Source organism: Pristiophorus japonicus, chromosome 9 (genome assembly GCF_044704955.1).
Source record: "Pristiophorus japonicus isolate sPriJap1 chromosome 9, sPriJap1.hap1, whole genome shotgun sequence".
Taxonomy (NCBI): Eukaryota; Metazoa; Chordata; class Chondrichthyes; family Pristiophoridae; genus Pristiophorus; species Pristiophorus japonicus.
In genome coordinates, this window is record NC_091985.1 from 149568445 (window position 1) to 149587166 (window position 18722).

General features: G+C 45.2%; 1 protein-coding gene across 7 annotated transcripts in view; it reads right to left on the reverse strand.

Moving 5' to 3' along the window:
- adgb (androglobin) overlaps nucleotides 1–18722 on the reverse strand; it is a 513562-nt gene that overhangs the window by 95724 nt on the left and 399116 nt on the right. For all 7 annotated transcript variants that reach the window (XM_070889961.1, XM_070889958.1, XM_070889959.1 and 4 more), the window contains one exon: nucleotides 17955–18048. In XM_070889961.1, the coding sequence (XP_070746062.1) occupies nucleotides 17955–18048 (94 nt within the window). The remainder of the gene's footprint in view (nucleotides 1–17954; nucleotides 18049–18722) is intronic.

Below are 18722 nucleotides of genomic sequence, written 5' to 3' on the forward strand. Positions count from 1 at the left end.
AGGAGGGAGGAATGAAGGAGGCAGGTAGCTAACTGCCCTTCTGGACGGGCTATCTGCGAACGGCTCATCAGACTCCGATTTCAGTGAATGAAACCCCGGATCCTGTTGCTCACCACATCTCCATCATACCATCCCTCTGAAACGGAATATCACAGCGTCCTCCTGGACACAAAACTGAAATGAAAGACACCACAAAAGATTCCAAACAAAGTTAATATATTGATTAAAAATCAGTGAACACATATTTACAGGAATTACCCTTGTGCAATCCCTTAGAACCTATCGTTGGTGTGCCTTTTCCGACTCCAGTGCTTCTACGAAGTGCTCCCGCTGTGGCTACAGCATGGCTGGTGGAAGGCTGCTGGGTTTCCGTATGGGAGACTTCAGATGGCCTTGCTGGGCGACCTTAAGCAGCTGTGGCCCTAAAAGGACTGGCTGTACACAGCGCCACCTCAGCATGGGCAGTAGCAGTCTGGGCTGACTAGCTGACAGGCAGCAGCAAGGGTAATGGCAAAGTGGCAGTGGTGGGAACAGGAATGCAGTCACCTTGACCCACTGCCACACTCCCCGGGGTAATGCCTCTGCATGTGCTGGGATGCTGAGACACCTGCAAGCCTCAGTCGATACTGGTAAACCCAGCCACGATGACAGCAGTCAGAGCTTAGGTGGCATCATGGTGAGTCTGCAGTCGAGTTTCGATAGCACCAAGCAGAGACTGCACGAGAGCAGTCAGAGCTTCCGCTGCAGCATTATGATGTTGGGTCGCTTCCGCCTCTCCTGCGATGGAAGCTCCGACATTGCCCATCTTGCGCACTATTATGTCTGGGTCAACAATCTCTTTGGGAGTGGACCATCATTTCCAGGCTGGAAATGGGGTGTGCATGCCCATCGCCCTTCTTCAGAAGACTGCCGCATCGAGGTCTTCATCTGAGTCCTGTGCAGCAGAACTCGCACGTTAATTCACCCTCCAGGGAGCTGGCCCCCGAGCCATCCTTTCCCCCTGGCCTTGCTGCAGCCACTCGTGCCCAGTGCCTTACCTTGTGAAGATCCCGCTACTACACTAGGCTCTAAAGTATACATAGTGCCAGTTTCTGAACTGGTGTCTATGAGTGACAGATGCAGTCTCCTTTGTCCTTTTCTTCTCTCCCCTCGCTCTCTTCAGGGACAGGCTGCTCGGGTGCTTGTTAATTATGTGAAGATAGAAAGGTGCAAAAGTCGGGTTATGGTGAGGAATGGAGGAGCTAGATATGCATGCATACAGCATGAGTAGCTGGAAAATTAGAAGAGATTGTGGGATGAGGGGGACATGGGATGTGAGAAGAAGAATTAGGAATGAAGATACCATTGTTATCCCAAAGGGGTTCAACTTCGCCGGTTGCCATGGCCTCGAGCACATGCCGCCCAATGATCTGGAGAACTCGATCCTCGAACTGGCTGAAGTCCTGCATTGCAGCCTCACCCCCCTCCCCCACCCTGCCTGTTTCCTGCTGCTCCCTCCGACTATATTCCAGCTGGGCCTGCATACTAAAATCGGCTGTGTGGTTGATAATGAAGAAGAAAGCGGTGGACTGCAGGAAATATCAATCAACTGGTCAGGTGGGCAGAACAGTGGCAAATGGAATTTAATCCAGAGAAGTGTGAGGTGATGCATTTGGGGAGGGCTAACAAGACAAGGGAATACACATTAAATGGTAGGATACTGAGAAGTGTAGAGGAACAAAGGAACCTTGGATTGCAGGTCCACAGAGCCCTGAAGGTAGCAGGCCAGGTAGATAAGGTGGTTAAGAAGGCATACGGAATGCTTGCCTTTATTAGCTGAGGCATAGAATATAAGAGCAGGGGGGGTTATGCTTGAACTGTATAAAACACTGGTTAGGCCATAAGCTAGAGTACTGCATGCAGTTCTGGTCACCGCATTACAGGAAGGACGTGATTGCACTGGAGAGGGTACAGAGAAGATTTACGAGGATGTTGCCGGGACTGGAGAATCTAAGCTATGAGGACACATTAGATAGGCTAGATTTGTTATCCTTGGAATAGAGGAGACTGAGGGGAGTATAAAATTATGCAGGGCCTAGATATAGTGGATAGAAAGGGCCTATTTCCCTTAGCAGAGGGGTCAACAACCAGGGGGCATAAATTTAAAGTAATTGATAGAAGGGGATTTGAGGGGAAATTTCTTCATGCAGAGGGTTGTGGGGGCCTGGAACTTACTGCCTGAAAGGATGGTAGAGGCAGAAACCCTCACCACATTTAAAAAGTACTTGGATGTGCACTTGAAGTGCCGTAACCTGCAGGGTTACGGACCTAGAGCTGGAAAGTGGGATTCGGCTGGATAGCCTCTTGTTGGCCGGTATGGACACGATGGGCTGAAATGGCCTCCTTCTGTGCTGTAAACTTCTATGATTCCATGAATAGAAAGAGATGTGTGTCAATGTGTGTGGTGCAATGTGTTTGGGTGATGTGCCTGTCATAGCTGTCAGTGTGTGCAAGGTGTGAAATGTGGGCATGAGAGTTGCAGCAGTGGTAAGGTTGTGAGGGTGAAATGAAACCATGATTGTGAGGTGCAAGTGGTGATAGGTAGAGATTGGTGGTAGGTGAGTGATGGGGGTGTGATGCATTGAGCAGTGTGTGAGGCTTGTGGCGCAGATAGTGATTTGTGCATTTTTCTGAAGCCTTTAGTCACCTTGGCCGCTACTGTGGGGTCATTAAACTTCTTCCTGCACTGGATGGCAGACCGTGGCATCATAGTACTTGCTATAACATGGTTGGGTTTCTTCTGCCACATGATACAGGACGAATACGGTGAAGGCTCCATAGAATCATAGAATAGTTACAACACGGAAAAAGGCCATTTGGCCTGTCGAGCCCGTGGTGCCTCTCAGCTAGTTGCACTCCCCTACCCTTTTCCCGTAGCCCTGTAATTTTTTTTCCTTCTGCTACTTAGTGTGTCATCGGTGGCACAGTGGGTAGCACCCTCATCTCTGAGTCAGAAGGTTGTGGGTTCAAGTCCCACTCCAGAGACTTGAGCACCAAAAAAAAATCTAAGCTGACAATCCAATGCAGTGCTAAGGGAGTGCGGTGCTGTCTTTCAGATGAGATGTTAAACCGAGCCCCTGTCTGCTCTCTCAAGTGGACATAAAATATCCCATGGCACTATTTTGATTAGGGGCAGTTATCCCTGGTGTCCTGGCCAATATTTATCCCTCAATCAACATAATAAAAACAGATTATCTGGTCAATAGCACATTGTTGTTTGTGGGAGCTTGCTGGGTGCAAATTGGCTGCTGCGCTTCCCACATTACAACAGTGACTACACTCCAAAAAGTATTCATTGGCTGTAAAAGCTTTGGGATGCCCCATGGTCGTGAAAGATGCTATACAAATCCAAGCATTTCTTTCTTTCCTCATCCAACTCCCTTTTGAAAGATAAAATTGACTCTGCCTCCATCCTTTTCGGCAGTGCATTCCAGATCTTAACCACTCTCTGTGTAAAAAAGTTTTTTCTTACATTGCCGTTAGTTCTTTTGCTAATCGCCTTAAATGTAACGAACAGGGTGGATAAAGGAGAACCAGTAGATGTGGTGTATTTGGATTTCCAGAAGGCATTTGACAAGGTGCCACATAAAAGGTTACTGCACAAGATAAAAGTTCCCGGGGTTGGGAGTAATATATTAGCATGGATAGAGGATTGGCTAACTAACAGAGAACAGAGAGTCGGGATAAATGGTTCATTCTCTGGTTGGCAACCAGCAATGAGTGGGGTGCCGCAGGGATCAGTGCTGGGACCCCAACTATTTACAATCTATATTAACGACTTGGAAGAAGGGACTGAGTGTAACGTAGCCAAGTTTGCTGATGATACAAAGTTGGGAGGAAAAGCAATGTGTGAGGAGGACACAAAAAATTTGCAAAAGGACATAAACAGGCTAAGTGAGTGACCAAAAATTTGGCAGATGGAGTAAAATGTTGGAAAGTGTGAGGTCATGCACTTTGGCAGAAAAAAATCAAAGAGCAAGTTATTATTTAAATGGAGAAAGATTGCAAAGTGCCGCAGTACAGCAGGACCTGGGGGTACTTGTGCATGAAACACAAAAGGATAGTATGCAGGTACAGCAAGTGATCAGGAAGGCCAATGATATCTTGGTCTTTATTGCAAAGGGATGGAGTATAAAAGCAGGGAAGTCTTACTACAGCTATATAAGGCATTGGTGAGGCCACACCTGGAATACTGCGTGCAGTTTTGGTTTCCATATTTACGAAAGGATATACTTGCTTTGGAGACAGTTCAGAGAAGGTTCACTCGGTTGATTCCGGCGATGAGGTTGTTGACTTATGAGGAAAGGTTGAGTAGGTTGGGCCTCTACGCATTGGAATTCAGAAGAATGAGAGGTGATCTTATCGAAATGTATAAGATTATGAGGGGGCTTGACAAGGTAGAAACATAGAAAAATAGGTGCAGGAGTAGCCATTCAATATGATCATGGCTGATCATTCCTTCAGTATCCCTTTCCTGCTTTCTCTCCATACCCCTTGATCCCCTTAACCGTAAGAGCCATATCTAACTCCCTCTTAAATATATCCAGTGAACTGGCATCAACAACTCTCTGCAGCAGGGAATTCCACAGGTTAACAACTCTCTGAGTGAAGAAGTTCCTCCTCATCTCAGTCCTAAATGGCCTACCCCTTATCCTAAGACTGTCCCCTGGTTCTGGACTTCCCCAACATTGGGAACATTCTTCCCGCATCTAACCTGTGCAGTCCTGTCAGAATCTTACATGTTTCTATGAGATCCCCTCTCATCCTTCTAAACTCCAGTGAATAAAGGCCCAGTTGATCCAGTCTCTCCTCATATGACAGCCCAGCCATCCCTGGAATCAGTCTGGTGAACCTTCGCTGCACTCACTCAACAGCAAGAATGTCCTTCCTCAGACTAGGAGACCAAAACTGAACACAATATTCCAGGTGAGGCCTCACTAAGGCCCTGTACAACTGCAGTAAGACCTCCCTGCTTCTATATTCAAATCCCCTAGCTATGAAGGCCAACATACCATTTGCCTTCTTCACCGCCTGCTGTACCTGCATGCCCACTTTCAGTGACTGCTGAACCATGACACCCAGGTCTCGTTGCACCTCCCCTTTTCCTAGTCTGCCGCCATTCAGATAATATTTTGTCTTCGTGTTTTTGCCCCCAAAATGGATAACCTCACATTTATCCACATTATACTGCATCTGCCATGCATTTGCCCACTCACCTAACCTGTCCAAGTCACCCTGCAGCATCTTAGCATCCTCATCACAGCTCACACCGCCATCCAGTTTAGTGTCATCTGCAAAGTTGGAGATATTACACTCTATTCCTTCATCCAAATCATTAATGTGGATGCAGAGAGGATGTTTCCACTGATGGGGGAGACTAGAACTCGAGGGCACGATCTTAGAATAAGTGGTCCACATTTAAAACAGAGATGAGGAGAAATTTCTTCTCTCAGAGGGTTGTGAATCTGTGGAATTCGCTGCCTCAGAGAGCTGTAGAAGCTGGGGCATTGAATAAATTTAAGACAGAAATAGGCAGTTTCTTAAACGATAAGGGGATAAGGGGAGCGGGCAGGGAAGTGGAGCTGAGTCCATGATCAGATCAGCCATGATCTTATTGAATGGCGAAGCAGGCTTGAGGGGCCGTATGGCTTATCCCTTGCTGTTTACGGGACCACGTGCGCAAATTTCCAACTGCACTTCAAAAGTATTTTGTTGGCAGCAAAGCGCTTTGGGATGTCCTGAAGTCATGAAAGGCACTATATAAATGTGACTTCTTCATCTAAGGACATAAGAACATAAGAACATAAGAATTAGGAACAGAAGTAGGCCATATGGCTCTTCGAGCTGCTCCGCCATTCAATAAGATCATGGTTTATCTTTGACCTCAACTCCACTTTCCCGTCCATTCCTCATATCCCTTGATTCCCCTAGAGTCAAATCTCTAATTCATCCTGGCTCAGACCTTGTATAAAAATTGAATGCGTACATCCCCTTTACATTCCCCCCTTCCTCTTCCCATCCTTGGTGGTATGCCTGTATCCGCTTCGACTCATACTCTAACATTCCCTCCTTAAGCCCCTCCTTTTCTACACCTCCCTCTCCTCCTTTTTCTTTCTTTGGTTCAATGTCCATTGATGACTGATTATAGAAACATAGAAAATAGGTGTAAGAGTAGGCCATTCAGCCCTTCGAGCCTGCACCATCATTCAATAAAATCATGGCTGAGCATTCACCTCAGTACTCCTTTCCTGCTTTCTCTCCATACCCCTTGATCCCTTTAGCCGTAAGGGCCATATCTAACTCCCTCTTGAATCTATCTAACGAACTGGACTTAATAACTTTCTGCGGTAGAGAATTCCACAGGTGAACAATTCTCTGAGTGAAGAAGTTTCTCCTCATCTCGGTCCTAAATGTTACTGTGAAGCGTTTGGGACATTTTGCTACATTAAAGACAATATATAAATGCAAGCTGCTGTTGTCATTGGAAGTGTTGCTTTCATAATCCAAATACGTGATTGAATATATTTTCTTCCCTACGAGGTATACATCATTATGGGGCCTTTCTTGAGGTATGCAGTGGTTCCACAAAAGTGCCAGCAGTGAAGTTTTGAGCAGGTAGCGCAGGTCTCCCAGCAGCCCAGGTCTCCCAGCAGCCCACCATGTTTTCTCCTGAACAGTTGTGGAGGCTCCGATTCCATCAAGATGTGTACATTGTGAAATGTGCACAGAAAACAAGCAATTATTTACACACTTGTTCTGCCCGTGGTCACATCTTGTCTGTATGTGAGCAATATCCCTTTCTGCTGACAAAAGTGAGGGAAGTATAATCTGCTGCACAAATGGCATGTGTGAGCCTTCTACTCTGAGAAGGCTGAATGTGGAGAGTTCAGAGAGGAAATGAAAAAGGAAATAAGAGGGTCAAAGAGAGTGTATGAGAATAGATTGGCAGCTAACATAAAAGAGAATCCAAGTCTTCTATAGGCATATGAATAGTAAACAGATTGTAAGAGGAGAGGTGGGCAAATTAGGGACCAAAAAGAAGAACTAAGCAAGGCAGCGGGCATGGCTGAGGTACTAAATGAGTACTTTGCATCTGTCTTTACCAAGGAAGAAGATGTTGCCAAGGTTATATTGGAAGAAGAGGCAGTTGAAATACTGGATGGGATAACAATTAATAAAGAGGAGGTAATTGAAAGGCTGGCTGTACTTAAAGTTGATAAGTTACCAGGACCGGATGGGCACCATCCTAGAATGCTAAAGGAAGTAAAGATGGAAATTGCGGAGGTACTGGCCATACTCTTCCAATCCTCCTGAGATATGGGTGTGGTGCCAAAAGACTGGAGAATTACAAGTGTTGCACCCTTGTTCAAGAATGGGTGCAAGGATAAACCCAGCAACTACAGGCCAGTCAGTTTAACATCGGTAGTGGGGAAGTTTTTAGAAACGATAATAAGAACATAAGAACATAAGAAAAAGGAACAGGAGTAGGCCATAAGGCTCCTCGAGCCTGCTCCGCCATTCAATAAGGAGTGCAGCGGCAAGTCAGAGTTTGGTAAGTGGGAGAACTTTAAGGGTTAATCCCTTTTAAACCATTTCAAGGTTGGTGTAAATTACTAGTGACAATCTCTAGTAAAATAAGATTACAAGTTTAAGTAAAACTGCAATATTAAACAGATAGGATTCTTGTAGGTTTAAGCAGAGACAAATAAGCAAGCTAACTTAGTTAATTGGGCAGCTCGTAAAAACTGGTTCCCTAAATAGGTCAGTGAGTCAGCCAGGAACAGTATAAAAAGAGGGGGCTTGGTGCAATCTTGCTTGAAGTGCAGCGGCAGGTCAGAGTGCCAAGGCAAGAGTTTGGTAAGTGGGAGAGTTCGGGCAAGTGGGAGCGGGAGGTGTTGCTTTGTCTTGTTTCCCTGACCTGGGAGGAAAAGAAAACGAAGTGTGACATCACGGCAAGAGGTTCGGGGATGTCAGAGCGGCCTATAAAGGCCAGCTGGTGCAGCTGCAGCTGGGAGAGAAGGCAAAAAAGTAGAAAGAAATCGAAAGGTGACATCACAGCCAAGGGGGTAAGTAATTGGCTGGTGATTGGTGAGTAATTTTTTTTCTTTTCTTTATCAGTAAGTAACTTTTAGCATTATTGTTGCCAAATTAAGTTAATCTAAGGGTTAAGTCATGGCAGGAGAGCTCAGACACGTGTTATGCTCCTCCTGTACTATGTGGGAAGTCAGGGATGCTTCCAGTGTCCCTGACGACTACATATGCCGGAAGTGTATCCGGCTGCAGCTCCTGACAGAGTGCATTGCGAACCTGGTGCTGCGGGTGGATTCACTCTGGAGCATGCGCGATGCTGAGGATGTCGTGAATAGCACATTTAGTGAGTTAGTCTTACCGCAGGTAAAGGTTACACAGCCAGATAGGGGAAGGATGACCAATAGGAAGCGCAGTGCAAGGAAGGTAGTGCAGGGGTCCCCTGCGGTCATCCCCCTGCAAAACAGATACAACGCTTTGGGTACTGTTGAGGGGGATGACTCATCAGGGGATGGCAGCAGCAGCCAAGTCCATGGCACCGTGGGTGGCACTGCTGCACAGGAGGGCAGGAAAAAGAGTGGGAGAGCGATAGTGATAGGGGATTCAATTGTAAGGGGAATAGATAGACGTTTCTGCAGCCGCAACCGAGACTCCAGGATGGTATGTTGCCTCCCTGGTGCAAGGGCCAAGGATGTCTCGGAGTGGGTGCAGCACATTGTGAAGGGGGAGGGTGAACAGCCAATTGTCCTGGTGCATATAGGTAAAAAACGGGATGAGGTCCTACAAGACGAATTTAGGGAGCTAGGAGCTAAATTAAAAACTAGGACCTCAAAAGTAGTGATCTCAGGATTGCTACCAGTGCCACATGCTAGTCAGAGTAGGAATCGCAGGATAGCTCAGATGAATACATGGCTTGAGGAGTGGTGCAGATGTGAGGGATTCAAATTCCTGGGACATTGGAACCGGTTCTGGGGGAGGTGGGACCAGTACAAACCGGACGGTCTGCACGTGGGCAGGACCGAAACCAATGTCCTCGGGGGAGTGTTTGCTAGTGCTGTTGGGGAGGGGTTAAACTGATATGGCAGGGCGATGGGAACCTATGCAGGGAGACAGAGGGAAGTAGAATGGGGGCTGAAGCAAAAGATAGAAAGAATAAAAGTAAAAATGGAGGGCAAAGAAACCCAAGGCAAAAAACAAAAAGGGCCACATTACAGCAAAATTCTAAAGGGGCAAAGGATGTTAGAAAGACAAGCCTGAAGGCTCTGTGCGTCAATGCGAGGAGTATTCGGAATAAGGTGGACAAATTAACTGCGCAGATAGCAGTTAACGGATATGATGTAATTGGCATCATGGAGACATGGCTCCAAGGTGACCAAGGCTGGGAACTCAACATCCAGGGGAACTCAACATCCAGGGGTATTCAACATTTAGGAAGGATAGACAGAAAGGAAAAGGAGGTGGGGTGGCGTTGCTGATTAAAGAGGAAATTAATGCAATAGTAAGGAAGGACATTAGCTTGGATGATATGGGATCGGTATGGGTGGAGCTACGGAACACCAAAGGGAAGAAAAACGCTAGTGGGAGTTGTGTACAGTCCACCAAACAGTAGAAATGAGAATGGGGACAGCATCAAACAAGAAATTAGGGATGCGTGCAATAAAGGTACAGCAGTTATCATGGGCGACTTTAATCTACATATTGACTGAACTAACCAAATTGGTAGCAATGCGGTGGAGGAGGATTTCCTGGAATGTATTAGGGATGGTTTTCTAGACCAATATGTTGAGGAAGCAACTAGAGGGCTGGCCATCCTAGACTGGGTGATGTGTAATGATGAAGGACTAATTAGCAATCTTGTTGTGCAAGGCCCCTTGGGGAAGAGTGACCATAATATGGTAGAACTCTTCATTAAGATGGAGAGTGACACAGTTAATTCAGAGACTAGGGTCCTGAACTTGGGGAAAGGTAACTTCGATGGTATAAGACGTGATTTGGGTAGAATAGACTAGCGAGTGATACTTAAAGGGTTGACAGTGGATAGGCAATGGCAGACATTTAAAGATCACATGGATGAACTTCAAAAACTGTACATCCCTGTGTGGAGTAAAAATAAAGTGGGGAATGTAGCTCAACCGTGGCTAACAAGGGAAATTAAGGATAGTGTTAGATCCAAGGAAGAGGCATATAAATTGGCCAGAAAAAGCAGCAAACCTGAGAATTAGGAGAATTTTGTAATACAGCAGAGAAGGACAAAGGGTTTAATTAGGAGGGGGAAAATAGAGTATGAGAGGAAGCTTGCTGGGAACATAAAAACAGATTGCAAAAGCTTCTATAGATATGTGAAGAGAAAATGATTAGTGAAAACAAACGTAAGTCCCTTGCAGTCAGATTCAGGTGAATTTATAATGGGGAAGAAAGAAATGGCAGACCAGTAAACAAATACTTTGGTTCTGTTTTCACGAAGGAAGACACAAATAACCTTCCGGAAATATTAGGGGACAAAGGGTCTAGTGAGAAGGAGGAACTGAACGATATCCTTATAAAGCGGGAAATTGTGTTAGGGAAATTGATGGGATTGAAGGCCGATAATTCCCTGGGGCCTGATAGTCTGCATCCCAGAGTACTTAAGGAAGTGGCCACCGAAATAGTGGATGCATTGGTGATCATTTTCCAACAGTCTATCGACTGTGGATCAGTTCCTATGGACTGGAGGGTAGCTAATGTAACACCACTGTTTAAAAAAGGAGGGAGAGAGAAAACGGGTAATTATAGACCGGTTAGCCTGACATCAATTAATGTTGGAATCAATTATTAACGATGAAATAGCAGCGCATTTGGAAAGCAGTGACAGGATCGGTCCAAGTCAGCATGGATTTATGAAAGGGAAAACATGCTTGACAAATCTTCTGGAATTTTTTGAGGATGTAATTAGTAGAGTGGACAAGGGAGAACCAGTGGATGTGGTGTATTTGGACTTTCAAAAGGCTTTTGACAAGGTCCCACACAAGAGACTGGTGTGCAAAATCAAAGCACATGGTATTAGGGGTAATGTACTGACGTGGATAGAGAACTGGTTGGCAGACAGGAAGCAGTGAGTCGGGATAAACAAGTCCTTTTCAGAATGGCAGGCAGTGACTAGTGGAGTACCGCAGGGTTCAGTGCTGGGACCCCAGCTCTTTACAATATACATTAATGATTTAGATGAAGGAATTGAGTGTAATATCTCCCACTAAACTGGGTGATGGTGTGAGCTGTGAGGAGGACGCTAAAAGGCTGCAGGGTGACTTGGACAGGTTAGGTGAGTGGGCAAATGAATGCCAGCCGCAGTATAATGTTGATAAATGTGAGGTTATCCACTTTGGGGGTAAAAACACGAAGGCAGAATATTAACTGAATGGCGGCAGATTAGGAAAGGGGGAGGTGCAACGAGACCTGGGTGTCATGGTTCATCAGTCATTGAAAGTTGGCATGCAGGTACAGCAGGCGGTGAAGAAGGCAAATGGTATGTTGGCCTTCATAGCGAGGGGATTTGAGTATAGGAGCAGTGAGGTCTTATTGCAGTTGTACAGGGCATTGGTGAGGCCTCACCTGGAATATTGTGTTCAGTTTTGGTCTCCTAATCTGAGGAAGGACGTTCTTGCTATTGAGGGAGTGCAGCGAAGGTTCACCAGACTGATTCCCGGGATGGCAGAAGTGACATATGAGGAGAGACTGGATCAACTGGGCCTTTATACACTGGAGTTTAGAAGGATGAGAGGGGATCTCATAGAAACTTACAAGATTCTGACGGGATTGGACAGGTTAGATGCGGGAAGAATGTTCCCGATGATGGGGAAGTCCAGAACCAGGGGACACAGTCTTAAGATAAGGAGTAGGCCATTTAGGACTGAGCTGAGGAGAAACTTCTTCACTCAGAGAGTTGTTAACCTGTGGAATTCCCTTCCGCAGAGAGTTGTTGATGCCAGTTCATTGGATATATTCAAAAGGGAGTCAGATTTGGCCCTTACGGCTAAAGGGATCAAGGGGTATGGAGAGAAAGCAGGAAAGGGGTACTGAGGGAATGATCAGCCATGATCTTATTGAATGGTGGTGCAGTCTCGAAGGGCCGAATGGCCTTCTCCTGCACCTATTTTCTATGTTTCTATGTTTCTAATAAGATCATAACTGATCTGATCATGGACTCAGCTCCACTTCCCTGCCCGCTCCCCATAACCCCTCATCCCCCCACCACTCAAGATACTGTCTATTTCGGTCTTAAATTTATTTAATGTCACTGCTTCCACAGCTCTCTGAGGCAGTGAATTCCACAGGTTCACAACCCTCTCAGAGAATTAATTTCTCCTCATCTCAGTTCTAAATGGACAGCCCGTTATTCTAAGATCATGCCCTCTAGTTCTTGTCTCCCCCACCAGTGGAAACATCCTCTCTGCATCCACCTTGTCAAGCCCCCTCATAATCGTTTCTATAAGATCACCTCTCAGTCTTCTGAATTCCAATGAGTAGAGGCCCAACCTACCCAACCTTTCCTCATAAGTCAACCCCCTCATCTCCGGAATCAACCTAGTGAAGCTTCTCTGAACATTCCTCCAAAGCAAGTATATCCTTTCGTAAATATGGAAACCAAAATTGCATGCAGTATTCCAGGTGTGGCTTCACGAATACCCTGTACAGCTGTAACAAGACTTCCCTGCTTTTATACTCCATCCCCTTTGCAATAAAGGCAAAGATTCCATTGGCCTTCCTGATCACTTGCTGTACCTGCATACTATCCTTTTGTGTTTCATGCACAAGTACCCTCAGGTCCCGCTGTACTGCAGCACTTTGCAATCTTTCTCCATTTAAATAATAACTTGCTGTGATTTTTTTCTGCCAAAGTGCATGACCTCACACTTTCCAACATTATACTCCATCTGTTAAATTCTTGCCCACTCACTTAGCCTGTCTATGTCCTCCTGCAGCCTCCTTATGTCCTCCTCACACATTGCCCTTCCTCCCATCTTTGTATCATCAGCAAACTTGGCTACATTACACTCAGTCCCCTCTTCCAAGTCGTTAATATAGATTGTAAATAGTTGAGGTCCCAGCACTGATTCTGGCGGCACCCCACTCGTTACTGATTGCCAACCAGAGAATGAACTATTTATACCGACTTTCTGTTTTTTAGCCAATCTTCTATCCATGATAATATATTACCCCCAACCCCATGAACTTTTATCTTGTGCAGTAATCTTTTGTGTGGCACGTTGTCAAATGCCTTCTGGAAGTCCAAATATACCACATCTACTGGTTCCCCTTTATCCACCCTGTTCGTTACATTCTCAAAGAATTCCAGCAAATTTGTCAAACATGACTTCCCCTTCATAAATCCATGCTGACTTTGCCTGATCAAATTTTGCTTTTCCAAATGTCCTGCTACTGCTTCTTTAATAATGGGCTCCTGTATTTTCCCAAACTCAGATGTTAGGCTAACTGGTCTATAGTTTCCTGCTTTTGGTCTGCCTCCTTTTTTGAATAAGGGCATTACATTTGCAGGTTCCAATCTGCTGGGTCCTCCCCAGAGGGACAAAATTAACAGTCACTTGGAAAAGTGTAGATGAATCAAGGAAAACTAGCACAGATTTGTTAAAGGCAAATCGTGTTTAACTGGCTTGATTGAGTTTTTTGATGAAGTAACAGAGAGGGTTGATGAGGGCAATGCGGTTGATGTGGTGTACAAGGACTTCCAAAAGGCATTTCATAAAGTGTCACATAATAGGTTTGCCAGTGAAGTTGAAGCCCATGGAATAAAAGGGATACTGGTAGTGTGGATATAAAATTGGCTGGGTGACAGGAAACAGAGTAGTGGTGAACGGTTGTTATTTGGACTGGAGGAAGGTATACAGTGGTGTTCCCCGGGGTCGGTACTAGGATCATTGCTTTTCTTGATATATATTAATGACTGAGATTTGGGTGTACAGGACACAATTTCAAAATTTGCAGATGACACAATACTTAGAAGTATAGTGAACAGTGAGGAGGGTAGTGATTGACTTTAGGAGTACATAGACAGGCTAATGGAATGGGTGGACACGTGGCAGATGAAATTTAATGCAGAAAAGTGCAAAGTGATACATTTTTGATAGGAAGAATGAGGAGAGGCAATATAAGCTAAAGAGTACAATTCTAAAGAGGGTGAACAGAGAGACCTGTGGGTATACGTGCACAAATCATTGAAGGTGGCAGGGCAGGTTGAGTAAGTGGTTAAAAAAGCATATGGGATGCTGGGCTTTATAAATAGAGGCCGAGGGGGAGAAATTTGCGTAATTTGCACCTCCTGTTAACGCCCCTCGGGGTGAATGAGCAACATTGCGCTCCACTTCCTCTCTGGGGTGGTAACCCCAATTTCGCTGCCAGGCCAGGACTTCTGCGCCAGGTGCAGGAAGTTCTGCCTTGCAGCGGTTACTGCACCCAGCGAATTTTGCCTCCATAGAGTACAAAAGCAAGGAAGTTATAATGAACCTTTATATAACACTGGTGCAGCTCTCTGGAGTATTGTGCCAATTCTGGGGACCGCACTTTAGAAAGGATGTGAAGGCTTTAGAGAGGGTGCAGAAAAGATTTACAAAAATAGTTCCAGAGATGAGGGACTTCAGTTATGTGGACAGACTGGAGAAGCTGGGGTTGCTTTCTTTAGAGCAGAGAAGGTTGAGAGGAGATTTGATAGAGGTGTTCAAAATCATGAGTCTAGACAGAGACAGAGTAGATAGAGAGAAAGTGTTCCCATTGGTGGAAGGGTCAAAAACCTCATGATACAGATTTAAGATGATTCGCAGAAGAACCAAAGGCGACATGAGGAAAATCTTTTTTAACGCAGCGAGTGGTTAGGATCTGGAATGCACTGCCTGAGAGGGAGGTGGAGGCAGATTCAATCGTGGCTTTCAAAAGGGAATTGGATAAGTAACTGAAGGGAAAAAAAATTGCAGAGATACACTAGCATCAGACGGACGAGTTATACGGAAAAACTGAAGAAACTTGGGCAACCCAGCATTGGAAGGAAGTGAGCAAGCCATGACCAACCTCACAGAGGCATACAAGATGGTCCAATGCGGTAGATCCAGAACAGTACTTCATACTAAACTGTACACCACAGCATGGGGACACATAGTCAAAACGGTGAGGCAGATGGTTATTTGAGGATTGATATCAGTTCTTTTCAAACAATGAATGACTAATTTGTGGAAGGATCTCCAAGCAGTGTAGGGGAAGCAAGAAGCTTTGAATCGTTCAGCAAACAGTTGAATATGGTGACTGAATTTGTATCTTTGATCTAGATGGATGAGCTAAAGATGAGCGAAGTGCTTTCTTCATCTGTACCTGTCCTATGACCTGCGGCTTCACTGTGCTGTTGAACTCTATGTACACACAGAGGCAACCTGTTATCACTATGATGCAGCAATGAATTGCATATTGTCTGATTGCAATGACATCTCCAATGGGTGCCTGTGCAGAACTTCAATCCAGGAGTCACCATTCGTGATGATTTCGATCTGGATGCAGGAATCGACGTAGGTGAGAGATGGTGGCTTTGTAAGTGCAGCCTCCTCATACACTGGCCCTCTCTGAGGTCACAGTAGCCAGAAATTTAAGTCCCACTCCAGAGACTTGAGCCCATAATCTAGGCTGACCTTCCAGTGCAGTACTGAGGGAGTGCTGCATTGTTGTACGTGCCGTCTTTCGGATGAGACGTAAAAGATCCCATAACACTATTTCTAATTCCAGCATGGGCGCCTGGTGTCCTGGGCCAATATTTATCCCTCAACCAACACCAAAAACAGATCCTGTGGTCATTTTCACATTGCTGTTTGTAAGAGCTTGCTGTGCGAATTGGCTGCCATGTCTCCTATTTTACATCAGTGATTACACTTCAAAAGTAAATTGGCTGTAAAGCCATTTGGGATGTCTTGTGGTTGTGAAAGGTGCAATAGAAATGCAAGTCTTTCTTTCTTTTCTCATACCTTTGTGGTCCTTTCAGCACCTCAGATATTTCAGAATCCTGAAGGTCTCCAGCTTGTCCCTTCATGAGATCCCTGGCAATCATCTCTTGCTAGTCCTGCTCCTCCTCCTCCTCCTCCATCATATCCAGAAATAGACTTGGTGATGCACCCATGCTATCTAAAGTCTCATACTGCCAATAACCATAATTTGTGTGCAGCTTCACACACCACACAAGCAAATGTTATTGAGTTGTAAGCTTGACGCTTTTATTTGCCTGCTCTGCTTCAAATATAGTTTAAACAGTGTAATTTTTTTTCAGAAACTTTTATATCACTTTTATAAAACCTTTCAAAAAATTGTATTATTGAGAGGATTTCACCAACTCTATGGGCTCAGTTTTCCACATAGGTGATTTTTGGCGCAATTGAAGAAGTAAGTACGATTTTTTTAGTGGCCCAAATGCGCCAAAAAAAACTCCAAGTTTCGCCGGAGTTAACTTTGAATTTGAAGCAGCGCAGATTGGCTTTAAGCTTTGTGGGTGGAGCTTAGGACCTGTGCCAAAAACTGATGTTGCTCGGGTAACGAGGGACGCTCAGAAGGGCTGAAGTTAGAAAGGGCTGTGGCTGGGCTAGAAACTGAAGTCGCTGCTTCCCGGGCCGAAAGGCAGCGGGCCACTGCGGGGTCCTTTTGGCCTGGGAAGGCAGCGGGCCAGTGTGGGGTCCTTTCAGCCTGGGAAAGCAGTGGGCCAGTGAGGGGTCCTTTCAGCCCAGGAAAGCAGTGGGGGTCCTTCCCCCACCCCCTCTCCCTCCCTCCACCTCTCTCTTCCTCCTCCAACTCTCTCTCTCTCCCTCTCTCTTATCTTTCCTGCGCCGATTTCCTTACCTGCGCCGATTTCTTTAACTGTTCACAAGGGTTTTCTCGAGTGGCCAATACGCTGGCCTAAGTAGAACTGGAGTAACTATTAGCTGGCCAAAGTTGCATAAATGGCCAGAATTGGCGTAGGTGGCAGGTAACGCCCCCTTTTGAGAAAAAAAACATACCTAAAAAAAACTTAACGAAGTCAGTTACGCTGGTGCAAATTGATTGGGGAAACTGGGGAATTTTAAGTTAGGCTAGAAAAAGCAGCCTACTCCAAAAAAAACGGAGCAAATACTGGGGAAAATTGAGTCCTATAAGTCAGCAATCATCTTCTGCTGTGAAGAGCCTGGGCCTCGGAGGACTATCTGGTTAATGGGCAGACTGTTAAAAGAAACACTTGCACAATCGGCAATTAAATCCCTGCATTAGTATTCATTTAAAGTGAATGATTATATTTGCGACAGGAGTGACCTATTTCTATCTTTTAGGTGGGAATTTAATCCCCCAAAAAAGGTGGTTTTGGATTGGGTGGGATATAAAAATGTTAAAAATCCCAAACCTGATTCCAACCCGCCTACTTTCGGAGGCCGATGTGTCTCTGGCCCCCCCAATATCTTCGATCAATCGGCCCTTGACTCACGACCTCTCCCTCCCTCCTCTCCGCTCCTCAGCTGCGGCCTGGAGCCAAAGTCCGACCTGCCCGACAGCCTCTCAATCTGGTTGGCTACGGCCGGGAAATGGAGACAAAAGATGTTAATCAGGCCCTGCCGTTAAATTCGGCAGGACTTGAGGTTCTTCCATGTTTCCCGACCACAAAACACATCCCACCCCACCTTCGACTCCTGAGCTAATATTAGGGCTTGTATTTTAATCACAACTGCTCACTACCTCATCCTGTCTTATGAAACATCACAGCACCTTTCATTAATGCAAGTATTACTTCAAGTACTTTACCTCAGACGTAGTACATAGTAAATAATAGTGATGAGCAATATTTAAGAGAACATTATCTTTGCAGATCTGAATATCACTCAGTTGTGTTTAGTGCATCATACCTAAGTAAAAACAAGCCATGTTGGAATGCTTCTGGTTCCAGCATTTCCCAAATTCCCCGCAGGATTTCTTTCACAGTTGCATTCTGTTCTGTCCCTGTATTGGTATAGAAAAATATGTGTCATAGAAGACATTAATAAACGGGCAGAATGGGTGTGTAATTGGCAAATTAATTTCAATAAAGATAAGGGTGAGATGGTGCATTTTGGGAGGAAGAATAAAAGGCCACATACTTGGATAATAAGAGTCTAAATGAGGTGGAGGAGCAAAGGGATCTAGGGGTACATATTCACAAATCATTAAAAGTAGCGATACAGGATAATAAGGCATAGCCACCAACTGTTGTTAAATGGCATGTTTCTGTGCTGTAAAGACTATGTAATAATATGTATACAAGGCCATAAGAAAGCAAATTAAGCTCTGGTTTCTTGAGGGATAGAAGTGAAAAGCAGAGAAGTTATGTTGAACTTGTATCGAACCTTGATTAGACCACACTTGGAGTTCTGTGCACAGTTCTGATCTTTATACTATATAAAGGACTTGGAGGCATTGGTGAAGGTGCAAAAAAGATTCACAAGGATGATACCAGAACTAAGAGGATATACTTATCAGGAAAAGCTGAACAGGCTGGGGCTCAAGTTGGTAGCACTCTTGCTTCTGAGTCAGAAGGTTGTGGGTTCAAGTCCCACTCCAAAGACTTGAGCACAAAAATCTAGGCTGAAATTCCCAGTGCAATACTGAGCGAGTGCTGCACTTTCAGAGATGTCATC